This window comes from Chaetodon auriga, chromosome 6 (assembly GCF_051107435.1).
Source record: "Chaetodon auriga isolate fChaAug3 chromosome 6, fChaAug3.hap1, whole genome shotgun sequence".
Lineage (NCBI taxonomy): Eukaryota > Metazoa > Chordata > Actinopteri > Chaetodontiformes > Chaetodontidae > Chaetodon > Chaetodon auriga.
The window spans coordinates 4,928,405-4,947,589 of NC_135079.1; the positions used below are offsets into that span (position 1 = coordinate 4,928,405).

General features: G+C 42.0%; 1 protein-coding gene across 1 annotated transcript; it reads left to right on the forward strand.

The window, feature by feature from the left end:
- Positions 1-387: 387 nt before the first annotated feature.
- Positions 388-12,676, forward strand: LOC143321876 (creatine kinase U-type, mitochondrial-like). The gene is made up of 9 exons (XM_076732582.1): positions 388-690; positions 3,639-3,837; positions 4,805-4,900; positions 5,434-5,655; positions 6,654-6,739; positions 8,684-8,807; positions 9,565-9,699; positions 10,067-10,192; positions 11,747-12,676. Exons 1-9 carry the CDS (start codon positions 545-547, stop codon positions 11,858-11,860), a joined length of 1,248 nt encoding a protein of 415 aa, XP_076588697.1. The 5' UTR covers positions 388-544; the 3' UTR covers positions 11,861-12,676.
- Positions 12,677-19,185: the final 6,509 nt, after the last annotated feature.

Genomic DNA, 19,185 nt, shown 5'->3' on the forward strand with positions numbered 1-19,185 from the left:
GCTTACTTACATGATTACTTACTGTTGCATCTCAGTATATATATTTATTACTACTACTTAAACCTGTACACAACACAGTATATACATTTATATGCATCCCTGTCTACAACCTGTCCTCATTATTCACTTCATTACTACACAACCTGTTTACATTGCAGTCTATACATTTGACTAATTCTCGCCTGGCTACCACTATTTTCATATTTTTGTTTATTTCTTATTTTATATTATATTCATATATGCCGTAAATATTTAGCCTTATATTCAAATTAGATTTTGTTCCACTTTCTTTATACACTTTTTTTTTCCAAACTTGAGAACAGATGGTCTTGGCAGCGCTTGTCCTTTTATTTTGAAGCAATGGCTGAATTTCCGGTCTGGTGCTGTATCTCTCCATCCATCTTCACGTTGCTCGCGTTAAATCGTTCTCCCCGTTATCATTCCATCAGAGGCTCCTCGTCACCAACTCTCTCCTCCACCTGTCCCTCCCTCCCTGCGGCCGTGGAAATTATACCTTTTTAACGCCTTTAAAGAAAACAAAAAAATGGCAAGCAGCTTCTCAAGAATCCTGTCCTCCAAACGGAACATCGGGATCCTGTCGCTGGTGGGAGGCTCTGCAACGGCTGGATTTCTGCTCCACCGAGAACATGTCAGCGCTGGAGTCCCTGTACGCAGGAGGTACCCCGCCAGGTACCGTAACCCCCACCAACACATAGCACAATATACATCATCAGGTTTGTTAATGAAGAAGTCCTGACAGGTGAGAATGTCTGTCATCGACACAAATTAGGCCTAGTTGTTAATTAAGTGTTAAAAATCTGGGTTTATGTGCGTTTAATAAAAAGGGCGGGGTGTTGAACGTGAGCGTAACCTTGCTAGCTAAACAGCAATTTAAAAACGGGGACATTTCACCACTTTTCACATTTCACTTCACCACACAACTGCCGAAATAACATTGACTTTGAGAAAATAATAATATGTAAATGTAATAAACTGTCAAGCCTCAGCAATTTCAAAGTAAGAATAATAATATGAGATGCTATATGAAATGCTATAGGACACCAGCTAATCGAAGAGCCGTTAACAGGTTCCTTAAACGCACCATGACTGACACATTACATGCTGCTGTGGCTCCACGTCTCTCCTTCATTATTGGAGTTTTATAATAATCTTCTTTTAGAGTGGAGGTACACCTGTTTAATGTGTCTTTTATTAATCGTATACCAAAATTAAATCACAAAAAAAAACAGCATACTGCACACACCTGCTCCTACAGATTTAACGGTTAATGGAAAATGTGAGGAGCTAACGTTGGTGTGAGACAAATATGACAGAGCTCGCTTATGTCTGCTCTACATTGGATTTATTATATAGAATAAGACAGAAAGGTGTCACCTGCACCTGAATTCACTGGAAAAAAAACAGCTGTTTCGCCTGTGTATGACATCCTATTGATTAATTATAAAGGCTGTGAGTAACATACACAGAGAAAGTGGGGGGCGGTGGTGCGTACGTGTCCCACGACACGCAGGCCTGCGTAAAAGCAGCGCATACATACAGATCAGTAAAACCTTATCTGCACTCAGATATAAAAACCCTGCACAGATGGTTGCACAACGCTCACACACACAGCAGGTACAATAGTTAGCAAACTAAATGTCTCGAAGTAGAAAGATGCTGACAGATATTGCTTTGGATATGTGTGCTCAGTTGTTCCTCTGCTGACCTCAGTTCTGTGTTTTTTCTATCAGGACTTATCAATGCAATTAACAGCATAATCTCAGAAGGAAACATACTCTGAATCCTGCGAGTGGGACACACCCAACTTCATGTTATTAATCATTAAAACTGGTAGAATGTGAGGGAAATGATGAAACTATTACAGCATGTGGACTTTGTAGTTGTGCTTAACACAAATAATGTCATAAAATCACTCAGATCAAATATGTTACAAGCCTCTGTGGTGTTAGAGCATGGAGCAGGTTCCTGCTTTACTGATAACTGCAGAAATACTGGTTCAAATAATCCAAAGCTGCAACGGTTAATCAATTTGTTTTCAGCTGTTAAATTAATATTATTAGTTTGATAATCGAATAATTTAGTTTGAGTCATTTTTTAAGAAGCAAAGTCAAAATTCTCTGATTTCAGCTTTTTAAATGTAAACATTTTCTGGTTTCGGCTCCTCTATGACAGTTTAGTGAATATCTTTGGGTTGCGAGTAAAACAAGACATTTGAATACTTTGGGAAACACAGATAAACGTTTTTCACCATTTTCTGCCATTTAATAGACCAAACAATGAATGGATTAATCAAAAATGAAAATAATCGTTTGTGGCAGTCTTAAAATAATCGTTTAGTATTAAACTACAGATGCTGGGACGTCCTGTTTTGACCACTTATCCCTGAATGAGTGAACAACAGTACAATTATCCATCATTTATTTTGACAAATGAGACCTGCCTGAACAGGCTGCTCTTCTGCATTATCATTATTTTCCAATGCAAACAGACATAATTTCGCATTGCATTATGTGCTCATGTTGGAACACGTTCAGTGTGATGATACTGAATCAATCTGACTGATACACTTTGCCAGCATTTGAAACTCTGTCTCTGCAGCCACTTGTGTTTTGCTGGCTCTGAAAGTGTTGTCATGGACCGCAACCATAGACGGCATCCTTTGATGCACCTCTCTCTCCCTCACCAACTTATGATGTTTACCATCTTCTGAACTGATTGTTGTGGAAGAAAGAGGAACTTGTGTCTCTGTGTTATAGACCAGGAAAGGTAGATTTAAGGCAAGAGGCCAGGATTGTCTGTGCAGTGATGAAATAGACATATAGATCAAGCAAGAAGACTGTTGTGAGGGTCCATCCATGACAAACATCTTTCCATAGACCCATCTCATCATTAGTACTGCTTTAGTAAGTTGGGAACACTTATAAGAGGCAGTTATTGTGTCATTTTTAATTTAAATGTCTTAGCTGGCAGGGAACAGGAACCCATAAGCTACTCAGTCTGTGCTGCTTCTGCGGTTTTAGTCTTCGAAACGGCAAACACAGTTTCATTCCATCCCTGGCCCCAAGAATGCGTTTGTCTGGATACAGGCCAATCTTTGACAGCCGGTTATTCACGTTTGTTCTACCAGCCTGCTTGGAAGCCTAAATAATTCATCTAAAGACAGAGGTAGATTAGTCATTAGTCTATTTTTGTGAATTCAGCAGCATCATTTTGCTTAACATGAATCTAAAGACGGGACACTTCTAATGTCTCATGAAGATTTAAACATTGATTATATTCACCTGCTGGCTCTGAAAACTACAATCGCAGTTCTGCCAGTTTTCAGTGGTTTTCAATGTGTGTCGCATAGCAGTTTGTTTGTTTTTACAGTCCCAATATCATCTGTCTGAACTAGTGGGCGTCTTTCACAGCAGGTGTCCCATAGCCAGAAGGACACAGGTTTGAACCACAGTCACTGTGTGTGTCACATGGAAGTGTCCCGGAGCGAGTCGCTCACTCTGCACCTGCTCCAAGGACACAGCTCCATGGTTAGCAGGCGTCCACACTGTTAAAAAGAGTACACTCTCAAAGATCAATGCAGCAGTATAATATCTCATCTTGCATTTGTTTTTGTACAGTGCCGAGTACCCTGACCTGCGCAAACACAACAACTGCATGGCAAGTAACCTGACACCTGCCATCTATGCCAAGCTGTGTGATAAGGCTACTCCCAACGGTTACACACTGGACGAGGCCATCCAGACGGGCGTGGACAACCCTGGGCACCCCTTCATCAAGACTGTTGGCATGGTGGCAGGAGACGAGGAGTCTTATGAGGTCAGACATCATTATGCCTTTTTAAACACATGCAAGCTCCTCACTGTTGGGTGAAAAGAAGGGGCTGGCACACCTCCATGTTTACTGTACAAGACTAATAGCTGACCACAGCCTCCTCAGGGCACCAGCGGGAGTTTGCAGCAACAAGGGCAACCATGACAAAGTTTCAACATAGATGAAAATCTTTTAATCATCAGAAATTGTAAATGATTGGGAAATTTGCCTGAGTGTAACTCAAAAAAATTGCAGTCAGCCAACCCTCCTGTGCTGCTCCAGAGGAAGGAGTATTAGAGTACAGGAGAGGGAGAGTTTCAGGCCAGAGCACCTCTTTTGGGATGTCTCAGTACCTATCTATAGTAAAAGTCTAACTATATTTCCATTTTTATTACATACTTCCCTTAGAGGCCACACATATCTAGGACTTCTTACACTAGTCAGTGTATTTTTTTAGTCAGATATGAATGATGGATTGCCAGCTGGGACCAATCGGTGGGAGTGTTAAGGCTGCAGATGCAGGTCACGGCTCAGGAAAGGATGTGTCATTTTCAAAGACTCCAGACTGCATCACTCCGAGTGCATGACACAACATTTTTAATGCAACAAAACTTTGGACAGAGTGTTTGTGTGCTGTGAGTGGTTCTTCTGTTTGTGGTCATATGGGTGTGGTTCTGCTGCTGGTAAGTAGACAGAAATGCTGACAACAGTGTGCAAGAAGAGTTCTTATAATGTCGACAGCAAATGTATAGATTTATAGGCTGCACTATATCGTAACACAGACCATGTGTTTCATTATCATATTTCAACAACAGCCATTAAGGCCATGTGTTCATATACATATCTACACGGAATCTACAAAATGTCAGGAACACATCCTCTACATGGCAAACATTGATGAGTTGAATCCAGGACAAAATCTTTATCCATTGTCTCATTTTTTTTATGTTCTTAAATTCTGGGTCTGTTTCAGGTATTTGCAGAACTGTTGGACCCTGTCATCAAAGAGAGGCACAACGGCTATGATCCCCGCAACATGAAGCACCCCACCGACCTGGATGCCAGCAAGGTAATACCCTCACAGAGCTTCTTATCTGAGAGGCTGTTTCATTCCTCGGGCTGGTGACTTCCTGCTGCTGTTTAAGAACTATGATACTTAGTAGTAAGTTGTTTGCAGATGATGTCACGTCACTCTTGTTGTGATGCAAACTGCAGATGGAGGGCAGGAAGTGATTGTCTGCATGGAAGCAATATAACACGCGGGCAAGTTGGCTGGCTAGCTTGATGGCTATATGTATGCTAGTATGATTAGTCCCAGCTTGAGAGGTACAACCTAAATGAATGAAGAGTGAAACTCTTCTTCCTCCTTTATGTTTTTCACCAAGCTTTATTTCAATGATCCTTAGCAAGAAACAATAGAGGTCTTTGGTTCTGCCGTCTGTTATTGAACTCAACCACTGGGATTAACTCTCCTTGGAGAGAGAACATCAGCCTGTATTTTTATCACTGAAACTCACATTAGTGTTACTGTACATTGAATGAAGACATGTAAAGTGATGCAAAACATATATAAAAATATTTCCCTTCCTGTCTTCATTTCAGATCCAGTCGGGCCAGTTTGACGAGCGTTATGTGCTGTCGTCCAGGGTGAGAACGGGCCGCAGTATCCGGGGGCTCAGCCTGCCTCCCGCCTGCACTCGGGCAGAGCGGCGGGAGGTGGAGAGGGTGGTGGTGGATGCACTTGCAGGCTTGAAGGATGACCTGGCCGGGAGGTACTACAGTCTCACCCAGATGACAGAAAAGGAGCAGCAACAGCTCATTGATGTGAGTGATGTGGGGATACTGCTCAATGCAGGTGAAGATGTTCATCTTTTGACCTGTAGTGCCACTTTAACCCTTTTACTTCTTGTCACAAGAGGAATTGTTTGGGGAAAAAAGGAAGGGCAGGAAGTCTGTATTGATAATTTCCCATTTTTTAAGGAAAGACTGAGGTTCAGTTTATTAAAGGGACTCACAAAATGCATACACATCCATAACGGTTATACTGGGTAATGATCCAAACATCTTTTACTTTGGATGACCGAGAGCTTGTTTTGTATGACCCAGATTCCAAACAAATTGGGATGCTTTGTAAAACCTAATGTGATTATTTGCTAATCCTTGTTGACATATCGAAAATACTACAAAGACAATATATTTAGTGGGACGGATTTAGTCCCCTGGTGAGAGTTGGTAGACAGGTCCAAGTCCTTGGTGAGAGCAACAGACTGATCCAAGTTCTTCTGTGAGAGCAGACCGGCAGGGCACAGACAAAGCGGGTGTGGGCTAGGCACCTGAGCAGGACAGGAAAAACACAACAGATTAGGTAGAGGGGAGAAACAAACAGGAGACACCAGCAAGGGGAAACATAGGAGCACAGAGGGGAAAAGACTGCAGATCTCCACAGTCACTTTTCCTTATCCAAATTGAGTGTCTCATGATAGAGGGTGCTCTATGCTGTACAGATAGTGAAGCACCTTGAGGTAAAGTTGTGGTTTGTGGTATTGGGCCGTACAAATAAAACTGACTTTACTTGACTAACAGGGAAAAAGGAGCAGACAGTGTCATAACATGGAATTAGAAAGGGGTGTGGGCCGTAGCTACCAAGACATTTTCTCTTACTCATAATGAGAGATATTGAACACATATTTGAATTCTCAAGTCTCACACCCTTGTTTCAGTCTCCCTCTGACAATACTGTCCAATCACAGTTTTCACTCTTTCGGTCATAGCCACTGTTTACTCTTTGAGTATAAAACTTCTGTTCTCTGTGTTTGCAATAGGACCATTTCCTGTTTGACAAGCCTGTGTCACCCCTGCTGACATGCGCAGGCATGGCTCGTGATTGGCCAGATGCTCGTGGTATCTGGTAAGTTCAAAAAAAAAAAGGATCTTTTTTAAGACCTACTACAGTTTGTCTTTCTTCAGGTTTAAGCTGGACCTTTTATAGTTGAGGTTGACAGCGTAGTTTACTTGTTTATTAAATTGAGATCACCAGAGGAAAATACAGAATATGTGTCATTAATATATGAATGGCAAAATACAATGAATCTCCTTAAAATGTTGTCAAGATAGAGCATGTACTCATTAAAAAGCAAAGGACCCAGGATTGATCCTTGTGGAACTCCTGAGAAAAGCTTTGCTTCAACGCATCTAATGGAAACGTAGGAGCTCTTCTCGTGCAAGTAAAAACAGACCCACTGAAGTTTATGAATTAGAATATGGTCATCAGGTTCAAAGGCAGCGTTTAAGTCAAACGGAACAAAAAAGGGAATTCATTCAAGTCATTCATTTTCTTATCAGGGATGATTCTGGCATTTCAATAAATTAACACTGAGTTTGATCCACCAGGATTTGTGCAAACCTTTTCCTCCATTTGTGGAGGCTGGTGGCACGTCGTACAAAAAAAAAAGATAAAAATTTGCCCCTTGATCCTTAATTTCACAGGTATTTTATGAACTTCTCATCCATGTCTACCCTGACACGGTCGCACCGGTAATGTCATCTCCCCGTTGCTGAGCTATGGTGGAGGTGTATTAGCAATGCGGACGATGCTCCCTCAGGACTGAGTTTCAGCGTGTATCCAGGAATAGCCCGATGCAACATGTCAGCCAGCCAAAATCAATCACCAGCCTCCCTCCTGCCGTATCAGACTCTCCTCTCCTTAATAATTCACCTTCACTTCATCCCTCCATCGTCTCTTCTTTCAGGTCCACTGGCACCTTTCTCCTTCCCTGCCTGGCTTGTTCTCTCCCTCCTTTCTCTCATTTTTTGCCGCCTGTATGTTCTGCTCTACTTTCTCTAATTTTTGCTTGTCAAGCCCTTCCGCTCTTTTAGTACTCCTTTTTCATTTCACTCCTCCATCTCTGTCATTCAGGCATCCTTCCTTCTTAATCCCCTCTCGCTCGCTCACTCCTCATCTCCCCAACCTGCCATCTCCATAGCCTATCCATTACGGCATTAATTCTCTAGCAGTATTAAGGAGGTCAGCATGGACAAAAAGCCTGTGCAGTGGCTGATAGTGGTAATGTGAAATGTTGTGTAAAACGTTGACAGTTTGACCTGAGAATGAGGTGAGGAGGTGTCATTTAGTCATCGAAATGCAATGGATGCTCCTGAATGAGTGCATGAATGTGTTCAGCAAATGTCACTGTACTTTGCTTTCCAGTAATTATATTATTTATAGGTGGACATTTTTTGCCCTACTGTGCCGGACTGTGACTGTGTCAGACTGTGACCAAAATCTTAATGATTAATATGCTGCATGCCATGAATATATACAGCAAGAGTGGGGAACCTTTTTCCCAGCATGTCAACTTCCATAATGTTGAGGGCCATATGTTGAACACATATGTCACTCACACCCAAATTGCGGTGGCTGGAACTGCTTCTCTTTTTTCAGTGTGTCTGATAACAGATGATGATGATGATGATGATGATGATGCTACTTGCAGCTGGTTTTCCAGGTTTGGGTCAGTTAGTCCTCAGCAGAATTGAGTCTTTGCAAGAGTCAGGTTTGAAAAACAAAGTGCTGACGGCAGCACAAACAGAGATGCAATCGTCAACGCATGTCTCCTCAGAATAAGAAAATCCTGAGGATGTACATACACTTTATAGAACTTGAGCAGAGGAAGGTTGTTTCATCAAGCTTTGAGCTCACTGTTGTTTTCCAGCTCAATAATTTCATGCTGTTGTTTGTCAGGCGCATCAGCCTGTCTCACATTAAACGGGGTAGAAAATATGATCAGTTCCATTTGTTTTCACGTCATCAAAGTCAATACAGTATCACTCAGTAAAACTCCTCTCTGTGCAGGCACAACAACAACAAGACATTTTTGATTTGGGTGAATGAGGAGGATCACACCAGGGTCATCTCCATGGAGAAGGGAGGGAACATGAAGAGAGTCTTTGAGAGGTTCTGCAAAGGTCTCAAGGAGGTAAGGCTGTGTTTGTCAGTATCTGTTGCATTTGTTCAGTCGAGTTTATTATTGAGGTGACGTCCAGGTAGTTGTCTCACAAACAAGGAGTATGGATAACAAGCTTGTCTGATGTGCACAGAGGCATATAGTTAGAGTGGTTATTTTGCAGTAGTCTGGTGTTAGTTGTGCATGATTTAAACAAGGTACTGTATCATAGTGGACCACTGCACAGCATCTTAAAGCAGCGGGGACAGACATATCTGTCCTGTTGCCATCAGATGGCTGAAGGGATTTAATCAGCCAACGGGGGGGCAGTAATACTGTGTAAAGTATACACACATTGGTAGTCCACACACTCAAAGTCCAAAGTCAAATTTATGTATTTAATTATTATGAAATTAAGATGCAGAGCTGAGATATGGATGTAGTCAGTAGTGTGAGACTTATATGTGTGTGAATGTTGTAACAGAGAGCATAGCCTGGCAGAGGAGTGCTTTTGTGCATTTGGCACTTCCCTTCTCTCAGATGTAGGCCGTCATTCTGATGACTTGCCAGTATATACTCGTCTTTGCCCTACTACGACACGATAACACATTGTCAATTTGATTCCAATGCTATGCTAGCGTTTGTGTCAGTCCACTCCCAACACACTTCATGTTACTAACAGTTTGCTGCGTATGAACAGTATGTACACATCCGTCACGCGGGCCAAAGGTCAGAGATTCTACGAATGAAACACACACTCATCGTGTTTGACTGTCTCTCTTTGTTTAAGGTGGAGCGTCTGATCCAGGACAGAGGCTGGGAGTTCATGTGGAACGAGAGGCTGGGCTACATCCTCACCTGCCCCTCCAACCTGGGCACAGGCCTCAGGGCCGGGGTCCACGTCAAGCTGCCCCTGCTGAACAAGGTAATGCATTAGTTGTAATACAAAGAAAATAACTTGGTAGTCACACTTCAGTAGATTTTTTGTATTCATTTTCATCTACATGCATTTATTACATGATTTGAACATTTTGGACCCACATGCATGTTGAGGATTTGTACTGCGTTGCTGTTACAAAATGCCAAACAAGTATTTTCTCTCTGTTTTGCGAACTTAGTTTGAAATGATGTGCAACCATGTATATTGCCAAAACATTAAATGTTGTTTGTAAAAGATTTGAAAATGTCTAAATGACATCTGGAAGGAAAAACAATAGATTTGCATATTGAATAATGTGTTGATTAAAGTGCTTAGAAACTGTATAGAATGATTTCTCTCCTCCAAACAAAAGGACGCCCGCTTCGGTAAGATCCTGAGCAACCTGCGTCTACAGAAGCGAGGGACAGGCGGTGTGGACACCGCTGCTGTGGGTGGTGTGTTCGACATCTCCAACCTGGACCGCCTGGGACAGTCTGAGGTAGGAACACCTGTATAGAACTGCACAGAGGCTGGGGCCAAGAGAGGACAAAGGGTGTGAGTAATTGTCTCATCAACAGAGCAAAACCTTCACTTGAGTTGCTTATTAGGTGTTGCAGAAACATTGCGTGTGTGATGAGAAACTCCTGCTGATATGAAGAAGGATTCAATTTATCTCCTCACAGTGTTGTCAAGGTGGCCTAAAGTGGCAAGTTGGATTTTTTTGGAGCCCAAATAACAACCCAGTGATGGCAAAAGGGTTGTTGTTTTTTTCTGACCAAATGGAGCCAAAGCTGTTTCACAACTGAGAGAGAAGAGTGAAGGAGAGGAGTGTTCTTTTCCAGGCTGCGCATGTAGTTTGTCTTTGTTATGTCCTTGGTCATGCTGTCATGCCTGTGAGTTGTACAGCACAATGGATCTGTTCTCTCTTATCGTTGTTCTCTGTTGGGTGGAGTGCATTGTACAAATTATGGTGCAGATTGAGAATCACTCCTGCAAATTTCTTACCGTTATATAACTTGGAGACGTGGCATTTTGTGACTGGAAGAACAGAGACTGCTCATTGCGTCTGTGCAAGAGAAATAAATCCACGACTTTGACGCAGAGAGATTTAAGTGTTGGAATGTAAGAGGAGCACTGCAGCCATTTGACTCCAGCATCCACTCCTCTTTTAAGCTTTTTTGAGACTGTGGGTTGTTCAATGCTGTTTGGTCCTCCATCATCCAGACTGATGATCGCTCAGGAGTGGAGCACTCTGAAGCTGGAGTTAAGCCACGTACAGGAGGACAATAAGAAGTTGTTCCCCTTGTGACTAATTAGCGCAGATACAGAACACATAAGCTCCTGGGCCTTTCATGACAGCTTTTCATGATGGTTTAACTGAGTCTTCATCCTAACTTACTTAATAGAAGGTGGTTCCCGAAATCAAGAACACACAACCTGTCTGAGCCCCCTTGTCTCCAAGGTACAGTATTGTTTCATCACACACATTAACATGTAACTGAAACCCTGTTACATCATCTGAGCAGTATGTAAGCTGCTTTCTCAATCTGGATGTGAAAAATTGTGAAGGACATAAGATTTTCTTCATCTGCAGAGTGTCCAAAAATCCTGGGTTGTGCTTTCTATGTTTGAACTGTGCCACTGTAGTTGATAAACCCCACAGCTGACTCAGCAGATGTTGTAAAAGAGAGCAGCAGGAAAGTGTCTGTTTTGGTGGTGGTGCTTCATGTTTGACAAGTTTGGAGGCATTCCTCTGTGAGCTTATGCATCTCACAGCTTGGATAAGTGTGCTGCTTGTGTCTTTATATTTGGTAGTGTCTGCAGTGTCCGTACTTCGGCAGTGAGGGGTTTGCAGATGTCAGGGCTGCAGGTGAATAATTTTCTTGTAGTGTGAAACTCTGCACATACATCATTCTGCACAGCGAAGGTCGAACATGCAGCTGAAGCAGCACGAAGCAACATTTTTGAGCAGAAGAGGGCGTTTTATGTTTCAGTCTCCATTTTTCTTATGCAAAAAAGGTTAAAAACAAAATGTGACGTGTCCCTCTCTCAGGTCCAGCTGGTGCAGACAGTGATTGATGGCGTCAACTACCTGATCGAGTGTGAGAAGAGACTGGAGAAAGGCCAGGACATCAAGGTGCCTCCACCCATCAAGGTGTTCAAGTAGACACTGATCCCCGACCTCACCCCACAAACCTCTGGGCACGATCACATGCACCAACACCTCACTCTGTGCTCATAGATATTCTTAATATCTATGCCATTGCCTCCTTTATTCCTACTACGTATCTAATCATTCCTCCCTGCCCTCCCAGAGTACCTCTCTATAATATAATCTACATATATTTTACTCAGCTGTCTGGCTCAACCAAACCAGAGTCCCAGAATCCAGCATTGGGCTTAAGTGTGTTTCAGTTGTTCTAAGGGATTTTATCTTTAAACTCAAATTCAAACCTTGCTCTAAAATTGCAGCAAAGATTAAAGAAGGATGTACAAACTGTAGGCTGCTCTAACGGCCGCCGGTTTGCCCGTCTCTGCATGGCCAAACGGTGTCTATGGCTCTGATCCCAAAGCACTCCTGAGCCCACCAAACCTGGCTTTACTCCACTCTGCCCCTTCCTGACGCATGTCCTATACTCAGCCTGTCTCTTCCCCTCATTCCTGTGAGTTGTTTGTTCATTCCTATTATCTGGTGCTTGTGTGGTCCATCCATTTGTGCAATACTTTCCATTGTAGATTGTGTGTACATGGTTTCTGTTCACCATTTTACTGGATTTGAATGTAGATTAACAGCGTTGGAGACTTGTGCTCTCTAGAGGATTTGGATGTTTGATGACACATCGGTGTCACCATGTAATGTTATAACACACATTGGCCAGGCTGGATTCTGTACTGTAAGCTAATGAAGCAATATCATTCCAGTGCATCATCACTGAATGTCACACTAATGTCTTTTATTAAAGAAATCATCTATTTAACAGTACCTGCTCTGTCTGTCTCTGGGTTTGTTTATGGTGTTGCTTTTTTTAGCTTCTACATGAGCTGGGCTTAATTCTTTGGTACCCGAGAGGATTTTGCCAGAGCATGAAGCCCAAGCTTTATGTAACCATGGTAACCAAGCTCAAGGAGCGTGATTGCGATCAGCGTGGTTGCAGAGCGTCATGTGCCAGTTTTGTCAAAGGCATAACAAAACCCTGTGATGCTTGAACGGCTTCTGCTCAGGGTTCTTGTTTTCACGCAGAGCCGATACCTTAAAACCTGGAGGACCTGGAATTATTGGCAGATTCATCAATAATCAAAATAATATGGTGCAGCTCGAGTAATTATTTGTATAATTTGTATCTCTAGTATATATTTGGAAAGTATTGAGAGACAGACTCACATTTTGCTGGATGTTTTGTCAGTGACAGAAATACAGAATATTACCAGTCTTATATTTAAGATCCATTATGAATGTTATTAAATCTGAATGTTAACAGTCAGTACAGTGCAAACACTCACAAACACAAGATGCAGCAAAAAGAAATAGAAAGAAATCATCTGAATTTGACAGTGAATATGAACCTAAATGTGTCTGTCTTTTTTTTTTAAAGCTGCCTGCGTTTTCTCTGCAGTGCAGGAAGTACGTCACGACTGCTTTGTCCCATTGTGAACAAATAGAGTTTTATTGTCTCCTTGTGCAACAGTTTTTCCAGTGTTTTGGTCTGGACAGGACAACAAGGCGCTCAGTGTTCTGATGGGACGCAGCCGAGACGTCAAGTGTTGGTGCTGCGAGGCCAGAGGAATCTGTTTGTCTCCCTTCCAGGATTTGGAGGAAGGTTCTGATGTCCTGACTGCACACAGACATCCTCTTCCTCCCTCCCTCCCTCCCTCCCTCTCACAGCTCTCAGAGCATGTCGCCAGCATTATGCTGCAGACCTCTTCTCCTCCTCCTCGTTCCAGATATGGCTGAGGAGCAAGCGGGTTGCTGTGGCAACTACTTCACAGGGGCGATGGGGGCTCGGATTCGGGAGGGAAGGGGCTTTGTGGGTAATGGAAACAGATCTCTACAGTGCTGCAGAACGCACAGCCACACACACAAAACACAGGCGTCTTGGATAAAATGGTGGTTGCGCGGAGACAGTTTAGTGGGATAAAAATGTTGATTAAAGGATGATGAAGATGCCTGAGCCCACAGCGTTCACAGCACAATGTGTGTAGACAGTATGCTGAGATGCCAGTGAGTGTCCAATCAGTGACCTTGAAATAGTACAAATGTTTTACAAAGTGCTGTCGTGCAGTAGTGTCCCCCCCCCCCCCCAACCTGCACTCACACACTTCCATCACAGCCCCGCTGACAGTCAGCCTTCCCCTAACCTCATTTGATCCCAACGTTATTTCCATCCAGTTCTGCCATTTCCACCTCAGCTGTGCGTTTACAGTAAACGGCTGCAGCTCTGCTTCAAAGGATCAGCTGTACAGCTCGTCAGTCAGCTGTGTTTGAGCTTCATGAGGGGAGATGAGGGGACATTGTGGGTCGTTGCTGAAAGAAACTTGTCTCTTTAGGAAGTAAGGTTTATAAAAATGAAAAGTACTTTCCACATTAACACACATAGTTTTAGATGGTGGAGCTTTATTCATTCGTGCATAAATAATCATGTAAACTTTTAACCCAAGCAAGAAATACACTGATACTGCAGAATGTAGTTTTCTTGTACTGTACTGTACCTTGAACTCAACTTATCTTACTTACCTACTGAGGTGTTGTATGACACTTGTGTGCATTCACATAACACTGGTGGAATATTTATTTTTATTCATTTATTCATGTGGACAGAGGATTACATACCAGTGATTCTGGTGCTGTCAGAGAGCTCCCTCCGCTGGCTTGGTGATATAAATGCAGCTTCACGAAGAAGGAAAACCTTTATCATACACTGCGTAATAGACTGTGTTAATTGATGTGATATAATATAACAGGCATAATTAATACCTGTTGCCTCCAGCTGACTCCAAATGGCTGCTTCAGCTCTCGACTGCTGGAGTAATATCTGACCTCTGATCTTCTGTGTTTCAGGTCATTTGTGGTAATTCCCATGAATCACATCTTAATTTAGGAATATCCATCATGTGAGCACAGTATAAACAGAAATAATAATATTATTAAAACTAGATTTTGACACAGGCCCCCCTCCAAGACAGATGAACGGGTGAGGGAATGAAGGGGTGAGGGATGAGCTCCTGGTCCCCGGTGTAAGGTGAGGGATTTGCTGTAATGCTCGTTTATGACGAGTCGTGCGAATATGGAGTCGAAGTGGAAATGATGAATCAGGTGAGTTTTAATACTTGTGCTGAAGTGGGACGTGTTCGGGGCGTGGTCTTTGTTCCTGAGCTTGGCACGCACGAACAAGTAGATAGTCATCAGTGGATCAACACGATAAAAAACAAACTGTCTGAGACATTTCTATTTTGTTTCTTTTAAACACACAGCGAGCAGCTAAAACAAAATACTTGATTAGCTGATACATTAATGCCGTGTAATACGTTTCTGTCTAGATTTGATGGACGGTGCATTAGCCCAATGAAAAGTTAACATGAGATTCGTGCCGAATCGATAGCTCGTTCATGCCTTAGATTGGCCCAGTTGGGTTGTTATTGTTAGGGATTTAGCCAATCACAGCCTCGGGGGTGGGCTGTCTTTGAAGGAGCGCGAACGGTTAAGGACACACTGCGACGAGAAAATGCCGAATGTGGACGAGGGCGTGCACATGAATAACGTTATATGGAAACTTTAAGCAGTTGTAGTTAATACTAAATACGTGGCTTTATTTTCTTCTGCGGGTGTAAAATTAAAAACATTTTTCAACAGTGCAAAATCTCTGCCACACTAGTCGAGGCTGGCTTGTAAATTGGTTATGTTGAGTCTCGGTAGCTACCCAAGCTAGCTAGCTGGGTAACTTAAGCGTCCTAGTTTTGGCAGTTGAAAATGGCGTCCCTGTGTCTACACACATTGAACAATCCGTTGGACCAGATTTGTTAAACTAGTGACAATGGACTTAGATAAATTTTATCCAGGCTGACCTGTTTTCATGATTTATCGAGTCAAGGGCTCCTTCGGTTGACGGTATGGCTTTACACAATTATGGAGATCACGATTTGGCCGATCAGCTGGATGTCAGGAATCATTTTGTGAAACGAGGAATATTACAAATTCTGCTGCATTTCAGCTACAAATATGGATTTGACAAAGTGCGCTAGGGTTATAAATTCTTTCAGTCCAAGACTGGTTGTAATGCCAGGCTCATATCAAGGGTGTCAGACTTCAAGGAGCTTCTCCACAAAACCTTTGAGGATTTTGAAATAGAATTTGAAGCCAAGTTTGACGTGAAGGATAAACCGTGGTCTTCTCAGCAGAAGCATCAATCCAGTCAGTCTGCTTCAGTTCAAAACGCTCTCAGAGAAACCCTGCTGGACTTCCAATGGGACAGACCAGACATTACCTCTCCCACTAAACTGTCCCTGAGGCCCAGGAAGTCAAGCCGAGTTGGGAAACCCAGTGTTTCACAGGAGGATGATACTTCAAACAACGGGAGGAATGTGGTGTTTATTGTCTCGGAGTGTCCACGGTCCAGGACGCAACTTGTGGACTATCTTTCTTTGGGAAACCATGACCTGCCTACAGATGTGACCGAGCACATTACATCCAGGGGTCTTCGTGATATGCTGGTCCAGCGACAGGTTGTGTTGCACTGGATTGACAGTAAATCACATGTCCAGGTGAGTGTAGCAGCACACACTGTTACAGTCGAAAATATTACAAAATTAAAAATCACAAGATGTATAAATCAGTAAGTTGAGAACAAATCATTTGGATATAAATATTGCTGCTATCCTCGACTATTTTGTGTAACCCATTGGTAGGTGATATGGTATTCAGGAACAAAATCACTTGTTTCGTTGTTGATGGTGAGCGTAGAAAAGCAATATTCAGGATTCAAAGTATCAAAAGCTTTTTTTGGAGCAATAATTTCTCCCTGAAATGATCAGTAATTCTGTCAAACACACACATGATTATGTCACCAAAAATAAAATATGTTACCAAAAGGTTTTAGCTTGACTCACAGCTGTTAAAAGTACACAGTTCACTTGTTGCATGTATTTTACTGTAATAGGATGGCGTAATGTTCTGATTTTATTTTTTCATGTGTAAGAGTAGAATATTTATATTCCAAATGTATGTGTTGGCCTCATTGAACCTGCAAATAACAGTATAGGTTTATTTCCAATCCATGTTCTGTTTAATTACGAGCTACTTGCTGTTTTCATTTCTCCCTCAGACCAGCCAAAGGATCATCGGGTTCCTGAGTGGCCTCAGAGAGAAGTTTGCTATATCCGGCTGACCAAAGGGGTGTTGGAGTGCTGGTTCCCTCTTTCAGACCAGTCAGGAGTGAGTTCCCACAATTTAGGAAATTAGGAATCATCCTTTTTTCTTTTAGACACAAGTAAAGTTGCTTTTTTTAAATAGCAAATGGAAAAAAAATGTTGAGTTTCTAGTATCATCAAGATTTTAACCCGAGCTAAAGAGGCATAAAATATTTCTCTGTCATTTTCCATCTGTGATCTACAGGTGGCGCCCAGCGCACACCAGTGAAACAGAAGATGAAGACCATGAGCCGCTCCCTCCAGATGCTGAATGTGGCGCGGCTGAATGTCAAAGCCCAGAAGAACCAGAACGAGGCTGAGCAGCTCGGGGTCAAGGGCAGGGGGCCCGACAGACGAGGGAAGAGACGATCAAGTGACATGAACAAATCTGAAGGAACGAACACAATCAGTGAGTCTGCCCATTAAAACTGTACAACACTCAACAATCTTTCTGTGCAGCAAAGCAAACAAGCTTTTTTCCCAAAGTGTCAAACTCTTCAAGGGATTAATCAAAATTAACACGTTGTTTTGACAATCGTACTGTTAGTGCCTTTAATTTCACTGTCAACTATCTATGAGCCACATGTCAGCAAAAACATACCCTCACATGTACAATATACATACACATGATATATGTGTATATTATATTGTACATATATGATATTCAACAATGCAAAAGAATTTTAACCTCCCATTGATATGTAAATATTAATTGATAAGCAGCTAATTTGATAACTGATTTTAAGTATTTTTCAAGCAAAATGCCAAAAATGATTTGCTTACAGCTTCTCAAATGTGCTTATTTTCTTATTTGCCTCTGGTATTAAATTCATATCTTTGACCTTTGAATAAAGTTTTGGACCAGCTGGTGGAAAAAAATTTAACTATTTTAATACATTGTCTTTAGCTGTGGAAAATTGCAGGTGCTGTTTTCTGACATTTTATTGACTGAACGATGAATCAAGAAAATTATTTTCAGATTAATCAACAGTGAAAATAAGGTTTAGTTGCAGCCACAGTCACACGTTGTTGTAATGTTTGACTGTCCACATACTCATGGCCATTTAGTTTGTTTTCTACTTGGCCAGGAGAGCCAGAAGATCAGAGCTCCAGCCAAAAGTGACACTGACATTAGTATTACTTTTTTAAAGTCTTGCAGGTGACTGAAGTTCAGCAGAGTAGTACTACAGTATATGTTTGAATTCTTCCTGTGTCTTGTAAACTGACTCCACATGCTGCAGAACTGCATTGTGAACTTTGATCCAACTACTGTACACCAGCAGGGTCCTCTTTAATCCACCGATTATTGAATTATCCTCCATAAGGAGCTCAGGACCTGAATCTGGAACAGTGAGGACTCCACATTTTTGACTCATGCAAATCTAAATTACAGTTACGAGTAGTCATTTGGCAGATGCTTTTTTCCAAAGTGACGTACATATGAATTCACACACCGATGGCACAGCACCGACCTCCTGATAGATGGACAACCACTCTACCTCCTGAGCCGCAGCCGGCCCTAAATAAATATATCAGAACTTATTTTAGGTTTCTGAAAAGAAAAAAAAAAAAACGTTTCTTGGAGGTCATGTTAACCTGCTGATATTACCTTTAGTGAGATGCTGTTGTGTGATTGGACAAAGGAACCTTATAATAATACTTAAAATAATAATAAGACACTTTTTTCGTATAGCTGCTTTCATGCAGGAATTGCAGCTCAAAGTGCTTTACAAGAAAGGAATCACATGCACCAAGTGGAAATGGGTGCTTTACATAAAAATGACAGAATGGACATTAAAACAGATAAAAACAAATGAAAATAAGGATTAAAATAAAAAATACAGTGCATAAAATTACATAGTAAAATATGAAAATCTAGATAAAAATAGAGTCGAATAAGGATAAGAAGTAATTTACGACAAAGCTGTGAAAGAGCTCTTCTCTGGTATCTCTCTCTCTCTCTCTTTCTCTCTCTCTCTCTGCTTTCCGTGGTTCTCAGGCACAGCAGAATCAGATACTGAGTCCCCACAGGTCTTCATTACACCAAAGCAGACATTTCACAACCACCTCAGAACGTCTTCTCATGGAGGT

What these genes read in the sequence shown, in the direction of transcription:
- LOC143321876 (XM_076732582.1), top strand. Translation starts at nt 545, where the DNA reads ATGGCAAGCAGCTTCTCAAGAATCCTGTCCTCCAAACGGAACATCGGG. An exon ending in GAGACGAGGAGTCTTATGAG is followed by an intron (nt 3,838 to 4,804) that starts GTCAGACATCAT and finishes GGTCTGTTTCAG; the next exon opens with GTATTTGCAGAACTGTTGGA. An exon ending in CCGACCTGGATGCCAGCAAG is followed by an intron (nt 4,901 to 5,433) that starts GTAATACCCTCA and finishes TCTTCATTTCAG; the next exon opens with ATCCAGTCGGGCCAGTTTGA.